Raw genomic sequence first — 13,104 nt, 5'->3', positions numbered from 1 at the left:
ACTCAACGAGTGCATATTTAGTGTCAATCTACTTATGATCTTATCCAACTTTTTTTTATCTAACATCATTATTTAAACATGTTCTGTTACATTATGTATAAGTTTAATAAAGCTGCGAATCTGACGAAGCTTTGTAATAGTGAGTGTTGCGCACACACTCGGCGAAGAGCTCAGCTGCGAGTCAGATTTTCCATAGCTCATTTATGAGAAGCACACGAACACACTTCAGACTGCAGGACTACAAATCTCTGAGGTAAGTTAAAATAAACAGTGACTAGATTTAACATTTATCATGTGAAATTCAACATTACGCGATTGTTGGTTTGTTTGCTGGCTGTGTCGTGTCGTCTCCGTTTACAAGCTACAACAAAAGTTTACATTATTTGTTTAATTCTGCTTTAAATTAAACTATTTTGAAATTGAACTAAATTTCTTGAGTTTCTGAAGTTCAATGTAGTTTTTCTGGTCTTGGTTGAAACAATAGTTTACGATTAGTCCAGAGAACTGCACTATTTTTACACTAACGGTCGTCATTTGATGTTTAAAACGAGTCTGAATGGGATTCACCCAAAAATCATTTACTCACCCTCTTGTCATTTCAAACCTGTATGACTTTTTACTTCTACAAAACACAAAAGAAGCTATTTTGAAGAAAGTTGGTAACCGAACAGCACCGGTGTCATGAAATTTAATCCTACCCGTCAGATTGTCCTACCAAACATCAATGTTACGTCATTTAATACTGGTAGGACAATTTAATAGGGTATTTTGCGCTGTAAATTAGTCCTCCATGTTTGTTTTATATATATTGTAGGATACTCGGATAGGGTATACGCTGTAAACGCATTCTGTGTGTTTATTTTAAACTGGCTGGATCAAATCATCCTAACGTTACCTGTTTATTTTGTCGATGTGGTTTAGAATATTCATTTTTGCGCGGAAAAATCTGACAAGGTAGGACAATTTGACAGTACAACGGCACCCATTCACTTCTATTGTATAGACACAAAACCAACACAAGTAAATAGGTGCCAGTTAACAACATTCTTCAAAATATCTTTTTTGTGTTCTGCGGAAAAAGAAAGTCATACAGGTTGGAAATGACAAGAGGGTAAGTAAATGATGGCAGAATGCCTTTAATCCTAAACTTAAACTTGGTTCTATTCCACTAAAACATGGACATAATAGTGTGGTTTTCTGTAAAGAGATGCGTTGAAACTGTGTATAGTGATAAGCATCGAACAAATGCACATGACTCGGCATCGGTTTGTTGTTGCTTCAGGAAATAATGACATGGACTTGGTTGTCCTGGTGCCTTTTCCTGCTGGGCAGTGTGGCGACAGAACCCGAGCCGGAAAATTCTGACTGGGACTGGGGCTCTGGTTTACATGAGCTGCTGCACAGCTTTCCTGCAGATAGTCCTTTTCTCACAGAGACGCCCGGCAGGCCAGTCAACTGCACTCAACGCTTTTGGCTGCCTCCATCCTCCCCTGTGTGCTGGGATGATATAGCAGGCCCGGAGGAATTTGAGAAGTCACGCCTTCTTGTGCTGCAGAACAGAGCAGCACTGCAGGCTGTGTCCACAGCTAGTGGTCTTGAGGACGGAGGACTTTCTTTTGATCTACAGGCTAGAGAGGATGTGCAGGGCGTCCGGGTGGACCATGTCATCGTGGCTCAAACTGCCGATACAATGCAGAAGGTGTTCTTGGATCTAGATGAGAAGAGGAAGGGGGGGAAAGAACATTATACTTTGTTAAGGTAAGCACATGTTCTTTTATGTGTGTGACTGTTATTAGTGTTATCAGTCTAAATGAAGAAAACAGACCTTCTTTTTTATCTTTTATTTATTTTGAAAATGATCAATAAAGATTTTAAAAATGTTTTTTTTTCTTTCTTAGTCTGAAGGAGCACCTTGAAAACACACAAATCTCCATTGCTAAGAGAGAGCACATAGCAGCACTTCTGGAAAAACATCTAGCAATTCTAGAGAAGTCCTTGCACACCATGCAGCTTCAACTTACTGAACTATTACCCCAGTGATTTAATATAAACAGGACTACTTAATGTTATGTGGATATGTGGAATAAAACTAAAATGCATGATTTGTCTTTTCCAAAAAAATAATTTTTATAAAAACATTTATAGTAATATAGTGCATGCTTACAGCACGCTGTTCTTCTGTACTGGTACATTTAAAGCATTTTCTTCATGCATTACACCCTCTCTATTAAGGAAATGAGTCAAGTATTAGGTGGTGGTAATAAAAACTATTTTTATACCCCAGACTACAGACGGCTGCATAATAAGTAGAGAACAATTTTATGATGCTGAATGTGTCTGAGAATGTAAAAAGGACTGCATAGTACAAACAATAAGCAAATGCATTTATTCAAATACAAAGCGGTTCAAGCATTTAACTACAATACAGAACACTATATAAATCTTCAAGCTCTCAGATACAAACGTGTCATCAAAAATACAAAACAGTCATGATGAGTTTCACCTGACCAAGCTGAAGAATAGCACCTCATGTATGTTTACATATTATGGGCTCTTAATAAATGCAGATTTAAAGGGACAAAACCTAACTTCATATATGAACTACTGATTTATTATTGAAATTCTACGGTGCGTAAATCAACTTTATATTTCACTTCAGCAGGTAAGTGGTTAAAATGCCAAAATTATAATGCCCATGAAAACCCTGAGCAAAGCTACATTTATAAATTGAAGGAACATGAACAAGGTTGAACAACACATGCTGAATGTATGGATGCATGGATTGTTGCAGCTGGATGAAGACCCTTCCCTAACCATGCAAAAAATCATAGTATGGCGTATTTTCTGAGTGCTTTGATTGTAAATCTTCAGAGGCTACTATACATTTTGGTCAAGACAACATTAGTGTAACAGATTGACTATGGTAGGATTAAAACTCCGAGGTGAGAAAAGTCTTTGGGTAATGTGTCCTAATTCATAAAACAATGAAATCCTAAGGTTTAATCCATTGCTTTTGTAAAAGTATTATGGAAGTGGTGAGACCCAGTTCACATGAATTTCCTTTGACTTGTGGAAACATCACTACAGGTTCCCATCTTCTTTTTTCATTTCTTCTAGTGACTTCAGATACTCTCTGGCCAAGATTTTCTTTGGAAGGATGTCTAGAAGATATAAAATGACTACATTAATACGTTTAGTTCTGAATGGTGTTTATAGTTCAAAACGACAAAAACTCACCGGTTAAAAACTGAAACGTTTCCGTCTCCTCTGCTACGTTAGCCAGATCGCTGTACGAGAGTGTGTTTGTCTCTTTACCCGAACCATTTTTAAACGAAGACAGAGCTAAGTGTTGGACAAAAAGCTCCTAAGGGAAATCACGATAGGTCAGACATGATAAGATATGTTATGCTGCCAGTCTTTATCTATTACGAAACACCAATGTGAATAATTTGATTAAAGAACCACAAATGATAATTTTGTCACGTGCTTTAATTTTGCACTTCATTTTAGAAATTGTATAAACCAAAGAGGTGACTGGTTAGACGAATGCTCACATGATCATAAACAAACGTTAGCTAAAGGTAACGTTAGCTGGCCGTTTTTTGAGAGCATTAAATTACCGTTGCTTTTGTTGTCAGGAAAAGAGCGTCCTGGTTAATACAGGACACATCAGGAGAACTTTTCATGATTAATCGCACCCTCGATATAGGCAGAGATATAGTTTTACTACTTGTAGCTTGTTCAACTTTCTCCTCCATGTTTGCATCGGACATGTTCTGCGTGCGCGAGAGGAGAGCTGTTAAAGCGGAACGGAAGTAAATCGACAGGCTTTCAAAGAGACGTCATTCGGTGTATGGGAAGTGTAGTCTTTATGAAAAATATTTTGTGGTCCTTACAGAATTTTATTTTCCTTATTTATGATCATTTTACGAGTTTAAACACATCATAAAGTTGACCTGAGCCAAGTTCATAATATGTGTCTTATATCATTATACATATGCATTTCATTTATTAATTAAAATTGACAGTCATTAAAAATGTGTCATGTCTGTAATTTTCAGAGAAGTTTAAAGTCCCGTTTGGTTCACCAAATTTTGTGAAAATGTTACCAGGCGGAAAAAATGCAAAATGATGTCCAACTGTAAGTCGTTCAAGTAGCACAAACTACGTTTCCCAAAATACCAGAGTTGTTTTTCCATCTTTTCAGCAGTTGGGCGTGTGTGCTTCACAGATATCGCACGCAACTTGGCAACGACGGTTTCTGCCCCGTACAGTACTACATTACCCACAATGCACCGCTCACTGTTGTCAAAAGTGTTGCTTTCTCGGGTCACTTATCGAACTCTGACCGTGTCAGCCAGCTTATTTTCCCAAACTTTACGAAATAATGCACATGTCAGGCGCTGGCATTGGGGAGATAGGACACGGGCAAGGGCCCGGAGCGGGATCGGCACAGGGAAGCTGTAATCCTCGTAAATTCAGCGAAAAGATCGCCCTGCACACTCAGCGGCAGGCTGAAGACACAGCGGCTTTCCGCGAGGTTATGATGGACGTAACTTCCATCAGGGTGAGTCGAACCTCAACACACAACATGTGAGGCCTCTTGTAAGGCTTATTTACAGCCGCTATCATATAACGCATAACATTCAAATGCAATAATACTATAACGATCTGACGGGACTGCTGAAACTTTTCTTGTCTTTGTAATTCATGCCCCTCAATCCCCTGAGCTTAATATCTTTAGGTGCAGCTAGCGAGTGAGATAGATATCTATAAGAAAACTAACCGTGGTTTAACTATAATACTTAAATGAGTTGTTTTATCAGTAGTAAAGTATAGCAAACAACTACAAGTTAGTTTTACCATTGTATTCTGTGTTAACGATATGGTAATAAAAATGGTGCAGGAAACATGAATACGACAATTTTATTATAATAAAACCTAGAGTAGTTATACGTCATAAATAAGGAAAGGGGCTTTATTAATAACCGCTATGTTGAAAGAGAAGATCTCCCCATGTATATTAAACCTTTTAGCATTTGATATGGACTTGTGATTCGCCAAGTCGACGTGTATTATGTCAATGCACATAAATAGCACTTTGTTAGTCACTCATGTAGTCTCTTTTTCATCCACGTTGAAGCAAAAGGGGGTCTGTAAATCTCAGGTATAGTGTCTGTTTTGAATTATGATGCAACAGGCTTTGTTCCTCGCAGCTCCCCTGAGGTTAAATGCATTGTATGGAAGAGCATGCTGAGATTTGAATCTAATACACTGTTTGCGGATGGATACACGACTCACCTGTGCTTAACTTAACCTGTGGTTACCATTTCATCCACAGGTTCAGGCTGAGAGAATCCGTGAAACCAGAAGCACGGTCCCATACCACGGAGGGTCTCTGCCAAATGTCAATCAGATTTCAAGATGCTTTATAGAAACCCAGGTGAGGTGTTTTTAGTATCACTGTCCTCCTCTTTATTTCAATAGAGGATAAAGGCCTTCCGTTTTAATACTAATATATTTTGTTTTTACTCTTCACAGTACCCAAATTATCTCACCCAGCAACTCCTAGAGGCAGATGAAGGATACAGAGACACACCGCCGAGTCCTTTTGGCAGACCACATAGAAGACATGTATCCTCATTTATAAAATATTTTATACTGTTTATAGTAGCATCATATTCAGCTTGAATTATATCATTATTTTATTGTTAATATTAAGCCTTAACTCTTCTCACAGTTTGATAGAGCACCTTATCTGTCTACCCACCTTTCTCCTCCTCGAGGTCCAGCCTGGAGAATGTAAGGTCATAAACAATCTGTGCTTAAAAGCACCACAGTTATGTTTACGTTAGGTTCCAAACAATCACATGTTCCAAATGAAATCACAGTCTGATGTGTTGATAACCTTCTTAAGCTTTTGTTCATGTGCATAGATTAAGTTTTGTTGTGACTTTCTGGTTAGCTCCAGTAGAAACTGGTCCAGTTGTTCTGCCACAGAGAAGAGCCAGATGGTCCATCTTCCTCTGACAGCTCTGAATAGGTAAACAGAGCTGAGAATGCTGATCCCATTCTTCACCGCATTGAGGCCCATCATTCTCTATTTCTTTCTCTCTTTTCAGAACCAACTCTGATTCGGCCCTCCACACCAGTGTGCGAAACGTCCATTTGCATGGCCACCCAAAATCTGCCCAAGTCCTGAACCCTCATACCAAACACAGTGAGTTTAACTGTGGCACATTATTTTGTCTTATGTAATAAACTTTCAGTTTGGTATACAGTTAACTTGATGTACATGACATGACATTTCAAAAAATATTTTAAGGCATGTTTGCACATTCAGTGCCTCTAATTGAAGAAAATGTACAAGAGGAGACAATATCTCCCAAAATAAAAAAGGTATTTTTTTTTGTCTTGCTCAAGTTTATCGCATATTTTTTTACATTTATCAAAATCATTTTTCCAAGTCTTAATATTGAGTGTCCATTGCATCATCATTCTAGCTATCTTTTGTGGCAACATCTGGATATGAAACACCTGTTGTTCGGTAAGTTCCTCATTAGTCTTGGATAGATAGTTTTCACTCATTAAATTACAATTCTGCCAGTTCACCCGTTAGACTCTTTTTTCCCCCCAAAGCAACTTCCCACTGCCCAGTCAGCAGATGACTTCTCTCGTCGTCCCATCAGCACTCAGTACGAGCGGCTCTCTTCCGGACCTCTCCAGCCTCCACCTGCCTTCTCCACTGCCTGTAGGCCAGGATTCTGAGCCCCACAACAGTGCAGATCACCTGAGCAGCACGTCCACGCACCCCAACATTATGTCCAACTTTAACTTGCCCAGTATGTGTCACAATCTGACAATGTGTGAATTGCATTTACTATTCAATTGATTTAATAGTAAATAGACCTACAGTCTGTGTGAGATTGTGGTCAGGTCTGTTTAGGAGCGTTTGAGTAACCCACTTTTGTCATTCTCCTAGATCTGTCCACATCTCTTCAGGCGTCCATGAGTAATCCTTTACTCCAGTCTTCACTCAGCAATCCCAACATCCAATCATCGCTCAGCAGCCACTCCCTGCCCAGCTCCCTGAGCTCCACATCCTTACACCTGTCACTTAGCAACTCCTCCCTGCGATCATCTCTCAGCAACCAGTCCCTGCAGTCCTCCCTTAGTAGCTCTTCGCTAAGTAACCAGTCCATCCAGTCGTCGGCCAGCCCCTGCAGCTACAGCAGCGGAATCGGAGGGTCACGCTCTTGCTCCTCCTCCTCTCTCGCCGGTTCGCCACGTCTACCTGGCCAAGCCCATACCGCCGGATCACGGAAGAGAACCCAGCTCAGCCCGCTCATTGTGTCCGGTGGAGATTCACGCTGGCAGCATCCAAAGCAATTTTCACCAGCAGTGTCTCCAACAATGTCTTCTATAACACAGGCAAGATGTGAACGTTGTTGAACATCGTATTTGCTCACAGTGAATCAAGTTCTGAAAGTATTGAAATGTCTAAAATACACTTGATTCAAAATATGAGACTATAGGTTTTTAGCAGAGAATTTCACCATACTGATAGATCAGATGTCAATATATGGTGGTTTAAATACCCACATGAAATCTCAAAGTTTTTAAAGCACTTTTTTTTAAAAGCATAGTTTTCCATAGTGAACCGTCACATACATAACGGAATTGTGACATCCAAAACGGACCATATTCTTTATAAATGGCCACATGAAAAATAGTAACAATTTTATGTTCTATAAAGAGTCATCCCTTCTCCATTTGTTAGGTATTATTGCTTTTGGTTTGTACATTTCAATTCACAGAAACCCTACAAAGTATGTTGTCTCTCAAAAACATGCATCCTTTTTTGTCACATCAATAACACATTAATTTCTCCCTCTTTTAAAATGGAAAACTCGTGCATAGACTAATATTTTTCTGATGTCTGGACTCTATCATCAGGGGTTTAGTAAAATATAAACAGACTGTTCAATATATTGATAATAAATACATTCTCTGAGAATTAATAATTCAAGTTTTGACTAAAAATGTCACATACTTAAAGCTGGAGTTGCCCATATGAGACAGTTTAAAGTTTTGGTTTAAGTTATATATAAAAGTCACTGTCTATTTTTTAAGGTGGCTGCGGAAGTGATGCAATGCAGCATGTATACACATGTACAGTATATAAACAGAGCCACCTTAAACTGCATTACCGATCCTTTGTTAAACTTTTAATAGTACCTCTTTAATAAATTCATTAAATAATTTCAATAATATTTATTGTATCACTTGTTTGATATGATTTGTCTGTTTTAACGTGTTAAATGTTTCGCACAGGGCTCTCTCCTCAACCCCAACAAAGTTCTTAAGGAAACAAAGCCACCAGCATATCCTTGCAGTCATCTCCTTAAAACCGCCCCTCCAATGTCCCATCAGCCGGTGCGGCAGTACTTTCCTCTGGAAACGCACCATCAATCTATCCCAGAGATGGAACAGTGGAGTCAAGATTTTGCCATCTCACACCGTGAACACCAACCACAACATCAGCAGACACATCAGACACAATCAAACCTGTTTAATTCACAGCACCACATTCACAATCAGACTCGACAGATGCAGCAACATTTACAACCACCGTCCAAATATCAACAGCAGTTACTGTATAATTCAAAGACTCCATTTACTCAGCACCAACAAACCATAAAGCAACCATTTACACAAGCGCATGTACAATTCCAGGATCCTCAGATGTCTGAGGAGCAGTACCCGTGCACAAGGCGGTGGCAGTTGCCATGCCAACAGGGCCAATATCAAGGTCATCTGCATCAGCCTCATCAACAGCCGCATCACCCTGCGCCTTTACCCAACACTCAGGAGAAAAGATGGACTCATGTGAAAAACCCACAAACGCAAGGAAAACCTTTCAGATCCTGCATGCAGACGCATGAGCAACCCAAACCGCAATCTGAATCTGAAGGAAAGAGTATTTCAGACTCTAGAGAAGGTGGAAAAGTGCCAACACCAAGTTCGAGCTCAAATGAAAAAGGTTTTGAACTGAACAAGGTGAGCGCTTTGGCCTTTCGGCAGTCTGTCTCTTCCTCAGATTATCCAGGCTTAACTATAGCTGTAAGAGTCAGGATTAATCATGCTGGTGTCTCATTATACTTTATGTCCCTGTTTTGTTGCAGGAATCTTACGTCGGCTTACACCTCACCCCTAGGCAGGCGAAGGCCCTCTCTCAGCAGGTTCATCGTTTCTGTTACAAATAATTTATTCAGGTCTTATTCATTGTTACAGCCATATGGTGTGTGACTGTCTCTGAGATTTTGTGTTTGTCTCCTGCACAGCTTGGTGTGCTTCAAAAGGAGCCACTAGGTGGCGGTAAAGGGTCAGATCCTAATTGTCAAACTGCGGAGAGCAGTGAACAGCTTCGATTCAAGAACAACGTACCACACCAAAACCAAAGCGGAAGTACTGATGAGATGCAACATTTTATCAACTTTCCTGGTAAGATTGATCAAATAAATGGCAAATGTAGCGTTTAAATAGGTTTTACATGGTTAGGTATGTTAAAATACATAGATTTGAAAGTATATAGGGACTTTGTCTTATTGCCAGTTATTTTAGATTCTATTTTAGATATTTTCATCCTTAAATGTTTCTCCACCTTTTCAGAGTCATTGTCCTGGCTGGATCAGGACACAACAGGCCTGCCTGAATCAGTCCTGGATTTTGATGTAGAAACATTTGGCCTGGACAGTGAAGCTTTTCCTTCTCTGGAAGACTTGGGCTATGCACAGTAATAACTTGGTTTAGTCATAATAAAGAATAAAAATAATGTACATATAGGGAAAGTACTTTTGCAGTTTTAAGGAAGTTTTTTAGGAAGGTTAATGTTGGTTTTTACCAATTAACTTAAATATAGCCCTTAAATAGGGAAAACATAAATTGGATAAAAATTTAAAATAGATTTTAATAAGAAGAAATAAAAAAGCAGGTCTATGTGCCTTGATATTAATTTTGGTTGTTATTAATAAAAAGTTATATTTATTTACAGATATATGTGGTGAAGTAACATATGGGCCTGGTTTCACATACAAGGCTTAAAGTCCCAGTTAAATAAAAAATTACAATGCCTATTTTTTCATGAAATATTTCAGCGTTTATTGTAAATAGTTTATTAATGTGTGTCATTCGCTATTAAAAATGCGTGTGTTAATTCTTTAGTTAAAATCTGAAATGCACTTCTTTCCTGTAATGACTATCTATCACAAATGATGTACGTTAGACGGCTTGTGCGGAGCATCCGTTAACTCCTCCCCTTCAACGGTCAGTCTGCTACCATTTCCAAATGCAAGGCTGTTTTATACATCCAATCAAATCGCAGAGAAAGACGAAAGACACGCCCACTATTTTTCTCATTAGAAATTCCATTTCACTCGGAAATGCGTCAAAATACGGAAGTAAAAACGATCACAACTTACGGTTCACGGGGACTTTAAGCCTTGTTTGTGAAACTGGGCAATGAAGTTGTTTAGAACTAAAATTTTAGATTTTATTACAGCATAGAACAACTGCCATTTTAAAACGTAATGAAGGATCTTGGCTATAGTTAAGGGCCAATCTTTGTTATTTTTATTATCATGATGGTAAAATGAGGACAGATTTAACTCTTTAAATTTAAGGCTCAGCTTTACTGTATGTGAAACTGAGATTTGGCTCATATGTGGTAGCATATCCATTTGCTTGCATGTTATATTTTTGTGTTGTCAGAGGGGTCATTTTTGTGACTTCTATGACCGAATGTCTTTTTATGGATTTCTGTATTAGATTTTTGTTGCAGTTTTATTCATAACATATATTTTGATATACTGAATTTAACTTTTTTGTGTTATCCCTCTCTGGTAGAGGAAATATTGTTATTTTTCAGTGTTTGTCTTCAATATAACATCAAAAGTATTGAGATTTTCTCAGTAAGTATATTGGAATACATTTTCATGAGTTAATCACATAAATAGAGTGCAAATTTTACAGGAACATTCACTGTAAATCTCAAAAGTATTGCAATAAAAACATGCACTAACACATTCTGGACCAACTATGTGGGTTTGTATCATCCTCACCCTGAGTTGATGTCATAAATATCATGTGTGTGTACATTAAAATGCAATTTGATGTTTGCATATTTAATATCCAATTATTAAGCAAATTAAAAGTAGATCTAGCCAGTATTATTTTGGGTTATCAGTAGAAAAACAGTAACTTGCCTAAACATACATGCTACAAAGTAACAACCCATTCAACAAACCGTTTATTTAATAAAAAGGAACATTTTTAATTAAAAAAATTATATTCAATAAAATTCAACAAATTGTTTATTTAATGCAATTATCATACAATAAAATGTTAATATAAATGAATAGTAATATAAATTAAATAAAATTGATAAAAAAGTTATATTATAGCCACTAGCCAGACCTATAAACAAACAGACAAAGTTAACTTCGGGCCTGCTGCGTGCGTCCGATGAAACCATCTATGATGTATATATTTGTATTAGATACACCAAGAGACAAATAAGAAGGGCTTAAACCACTTATAGACTTGTAGATGAAGCAGTCTGTGGTTGCTCAGATTTTATTAAAGATCAGAAATGAACCTGAACCTGGTGGTGAAGATACATTCCAAAACACAGAACAAACACAAAGGAGAAAATGCTTTATCCTGTAAAAAAAAGCATTATTGTAAAGCACTGTTTTCTCATAACACGCAGTAGATGACTTTTGATACCTCTCACCGTTCTGACTCTCTCCCCAGTCCATAATAGAGTTACCAGCATAACAGGCATGCAGAGAGCAGTGAATGAGTCCTAAAGTGTTAGGGTGGATTATCCCTGTACCCGTGTCCATGGTTAACTGGGCAGCCATAGAGTTCCTAATGGGATAAGGGCAGAGTGGAACGGTAGGTGAGGCCCATCCCGTTTCTTCTCCCCGCTTCAATCATTGATCTCTTCCTGTGGCCTGAGGACACACAGTCTTCTTATGGAAATTGATATATTACAGGGTCAACAGAAACATTTTCATAATTATTTTACTGTAGTCCTTATTCTATGCATTTATGCTGAAAACTGTTTTTCCACATCAGCATTTGAAAACAACATTTAGGACAACAAAATACCGAAAGATGAATGCTTTTTAAGTGCCTAATTGGTAGCGTAACCTAATTCCCCTAACATTGTTTAAGTGTTGTAAAGAGTTTAAATGATCCTAATGATCTTTCAAATGCATACTGCAGAATTCCATTTTGACAAATTAGTCCCCGCCCTGAGCTCAGGACAAAGTTTGCTATGTAAATGAATGGACATTGTTTTCAGCATGTGTCTGAACAGCTATAACAGTCTATTTTGTCCTATCGACCCTTGACCTGTTTGGTGTGTTTCTCTCACATGTTTCACTAAATGCACTTCCTTTCAATTAGTATCATGTGAAGGGACGGCCCCTGGGCATTCCCCTCACTTCATTTAACATGCAGATCTATTCATGAACTACTCCACATGCAAATCACTGTTAATTGAATCAGTTTTCCTAGGTTAAATGGTTCTTTGGATTTGGCCACACAGGATGAGTGTTGTTTTTCTAGAAGTGGTGGACCAAAAATTGATGTATAGAGGTTCAGGATTAACGCTCTGTAGTGTTGTGAAATGTGTAGTGTATTGTAGTGTAGTTCTTTTTAGTTCATATTTTATTTTATTGATTTAATATGCTGCTTATTTGGATTGTTCACCTCTATAAATGTCTATAGTCCAGTTTTTATAAGAACAAGGGCATTAATCTGTTTAGTGACACTCCGTTGCATCAGAGAACAGCTAGATAAATCGTCAAGCGTAATCAATTTCCATAAAGGACGTTGTTATGATGTTTCTGAGTGAACTATATTTGCTCAAGTATACATCAGCCATAGCGCACTTCCCCAACGGCGCGTTTGACGATTGGTTCATCAGAGACCCACCTGTCACGCAACGGTCCGTGTCAGTGTGTCCGCGTGTGTCCGTGTAGTGACCGCGACAGTGTGATGAATAATGGATGAGTCCTGCGCTGTCCACTGGTG

The 13,104-nt window shown here is 38.3% G+C and overlaps 3 protein-coding genes across 4 annotated transcripts; 2 read left to right on the top strand and 1 right to left on the bottom strand.

Annotated features, from left to right (window-relative positions):
• Nucleotides 1-43: 43 nt before the first annotated feature.
• On the top strand, nt 44-2,247 carry si:ch211-57n23.1 (uncharacterized). Its single transcript, XM_057354950.1, has 3 exons — nt 44-253; nt 1,283-1,758; nt 1,899-2,247. The coding sequence occupies exons 2-3, from the start codon at nt 1,289-1,291 to the stop codon at nt 2,038-2,040; spliced, it is 612 nt and encodes a 203-aa protein (XP_057210933.1). The 5' UTR covers nt 44-253; nt 1,283-1,288; the 3' UTR covers nt 2,041-2,247.
• Nucleotides 2,248-2,363: 116 nt separating this feature from the next.
• On the bottom strand, nt 2,364-3,793 carry chrac1 (chromatin accessibility complex subunit 1). Its single transcript, XM_057354951.1, has 3 exons — nt 3,621-3,793; nt 3,238-3,364; nt 2,364-3,161 (listed from the first exon to the last, which is right to left on the bottom strand). The coding sequence occupies exons 1-3, from the start codon at nt 3,771-3,773 to the stop codon at nt 3,082-3,084; spliced, it is 360 nt and encodes a 119-aa protein (XP_057210934.1). The 5' UTR covers nt 3,774-3,793; the 3' UTR covers nt 2,364-3,081.
• A 446-nt stretch (nt 3,794-4,239) lies between these two features.
• On the top strand, nt 4,240-11,098 carry crtc2 (CREB regulated transcription coactivator 2). 2 transcript variants are annotated; one of them, XM_057354638.1, is made up of 14 exons: nt 4,240-4,567; nt 5,342-5,443; nt 5,542-5,634; nt 5,741-5,802; nt 5,966-6,043; nt 6,123-6,220; nt 6,344-6,399; nt 6,504-6,547; nt 6,640-6,842; nt 6,983-7,431; nt 8,335-9,060; nt 9,186-9,242; nt 9,345-9,504; nt 9,673-11,098. In XM_057354638.1, exons 1-14 carry the CDS (start codon nt 4,388-4,390, stop codon nt 9,798-9,800), a joined length of 2,436 nt encoding a protein of 811 aa, XP_057210621.1. In that variant the 5' UTR covers nt 4,240-4,387; the 3' UTR covers nt 9,801-11,098. The 2 variants fall into 2 exon arrangements, with proteins under 2 accessions (XP_057210621.1, XP_057210620.1); XM_057354637.1 differs by having other exon boundaries at nt 6,326-6,399.
• Nucleotides 11,099-13,104: the final 2,006 nt, after the last annotated feature.

This window comes from Triplophysa rosa, linkage group LG16 (assembly GCF_024868665.1).
Source record: "Triplophysa rosa linkage group LG16, Trosa_1v2, whole genome shotgun sequence".
Lineage (NCBI taxonomy): Eukaryota > Metazoa > Chordata > Actinopteri > Cypriniformes > Nemacheilidae > Triplophysa > Triplophysa rosa.
This window is presented reverse-complemented; position numbering and strand designations above follow the sequence as displayed.

What these genes read in the sequence shown, in the direction of transcription:
- chrac1 (XM_057354951.1), bottom strand. Translation starts at nt 3,773, where the DNA reads ATGTCCGATGCAAACATGGAGGAGAAAGTTGAACAAGCTACAAGTAGT. An exon ending in TCCTGACAACAAAAGCAACG is followed by an intron (nt 3,365 to 3,620) that starts GTAATTTAATGC and finishes GATTTCCCTTAG; the next exon opens with GAGCTTTTTGTCCAACACTT. An exon ending in AACGTTTCAGTTTTTAACCG is followed by an intron (nt 3,162 to 3,237) that starts GTGAGTTTTTGT and finishes TATATCTTCTAG; the next exon opens with ACATCCTTCCAAAGAAAATC.
- crtc2 (XM_057354637.1), top strand. Translation starts at nt 4,388, where the DNA reads ATGCACATGTCAGGCGCTGGCATTGGGGAGATAGGACACGGGCAAGGG. An exon ending in CGAGGTCCAGCCTGGAGAAT is followed by an intron (nt 5,803 to 5,965) that starts GTAAGGTCATAA and finishes CTTTCTGGTTAG; the next exon opens with CTCCAGTAGAAACTGGTCCA. An exon ending in CAATGTCTTCTATAACACAG is followed by an intron (nt 7,432 to 8,334) that starts GCAAGATGTGAA and finishes TGTTTCGCACAG; the next exon opens with GGCTCTCTCCTCAACCCCAA.
- si:ch211-57n23.1 (XM_057354950.1), top strand. Translation starts at nt 1,289, where the DNA reads ATGACATGGACTTGGTTGTCCTGGTGCCTTTTCCTGCTGGGCAGTGTG. An exon ending in GAACATTATACTTTGTTAAG is followed by an intron (nt 1,759 to 1,898) that starts GTAAGCACATGT and finishes TTTCTTTCTTAG; the next exon opens with TCTGAAGGAGCACCTTGAAA.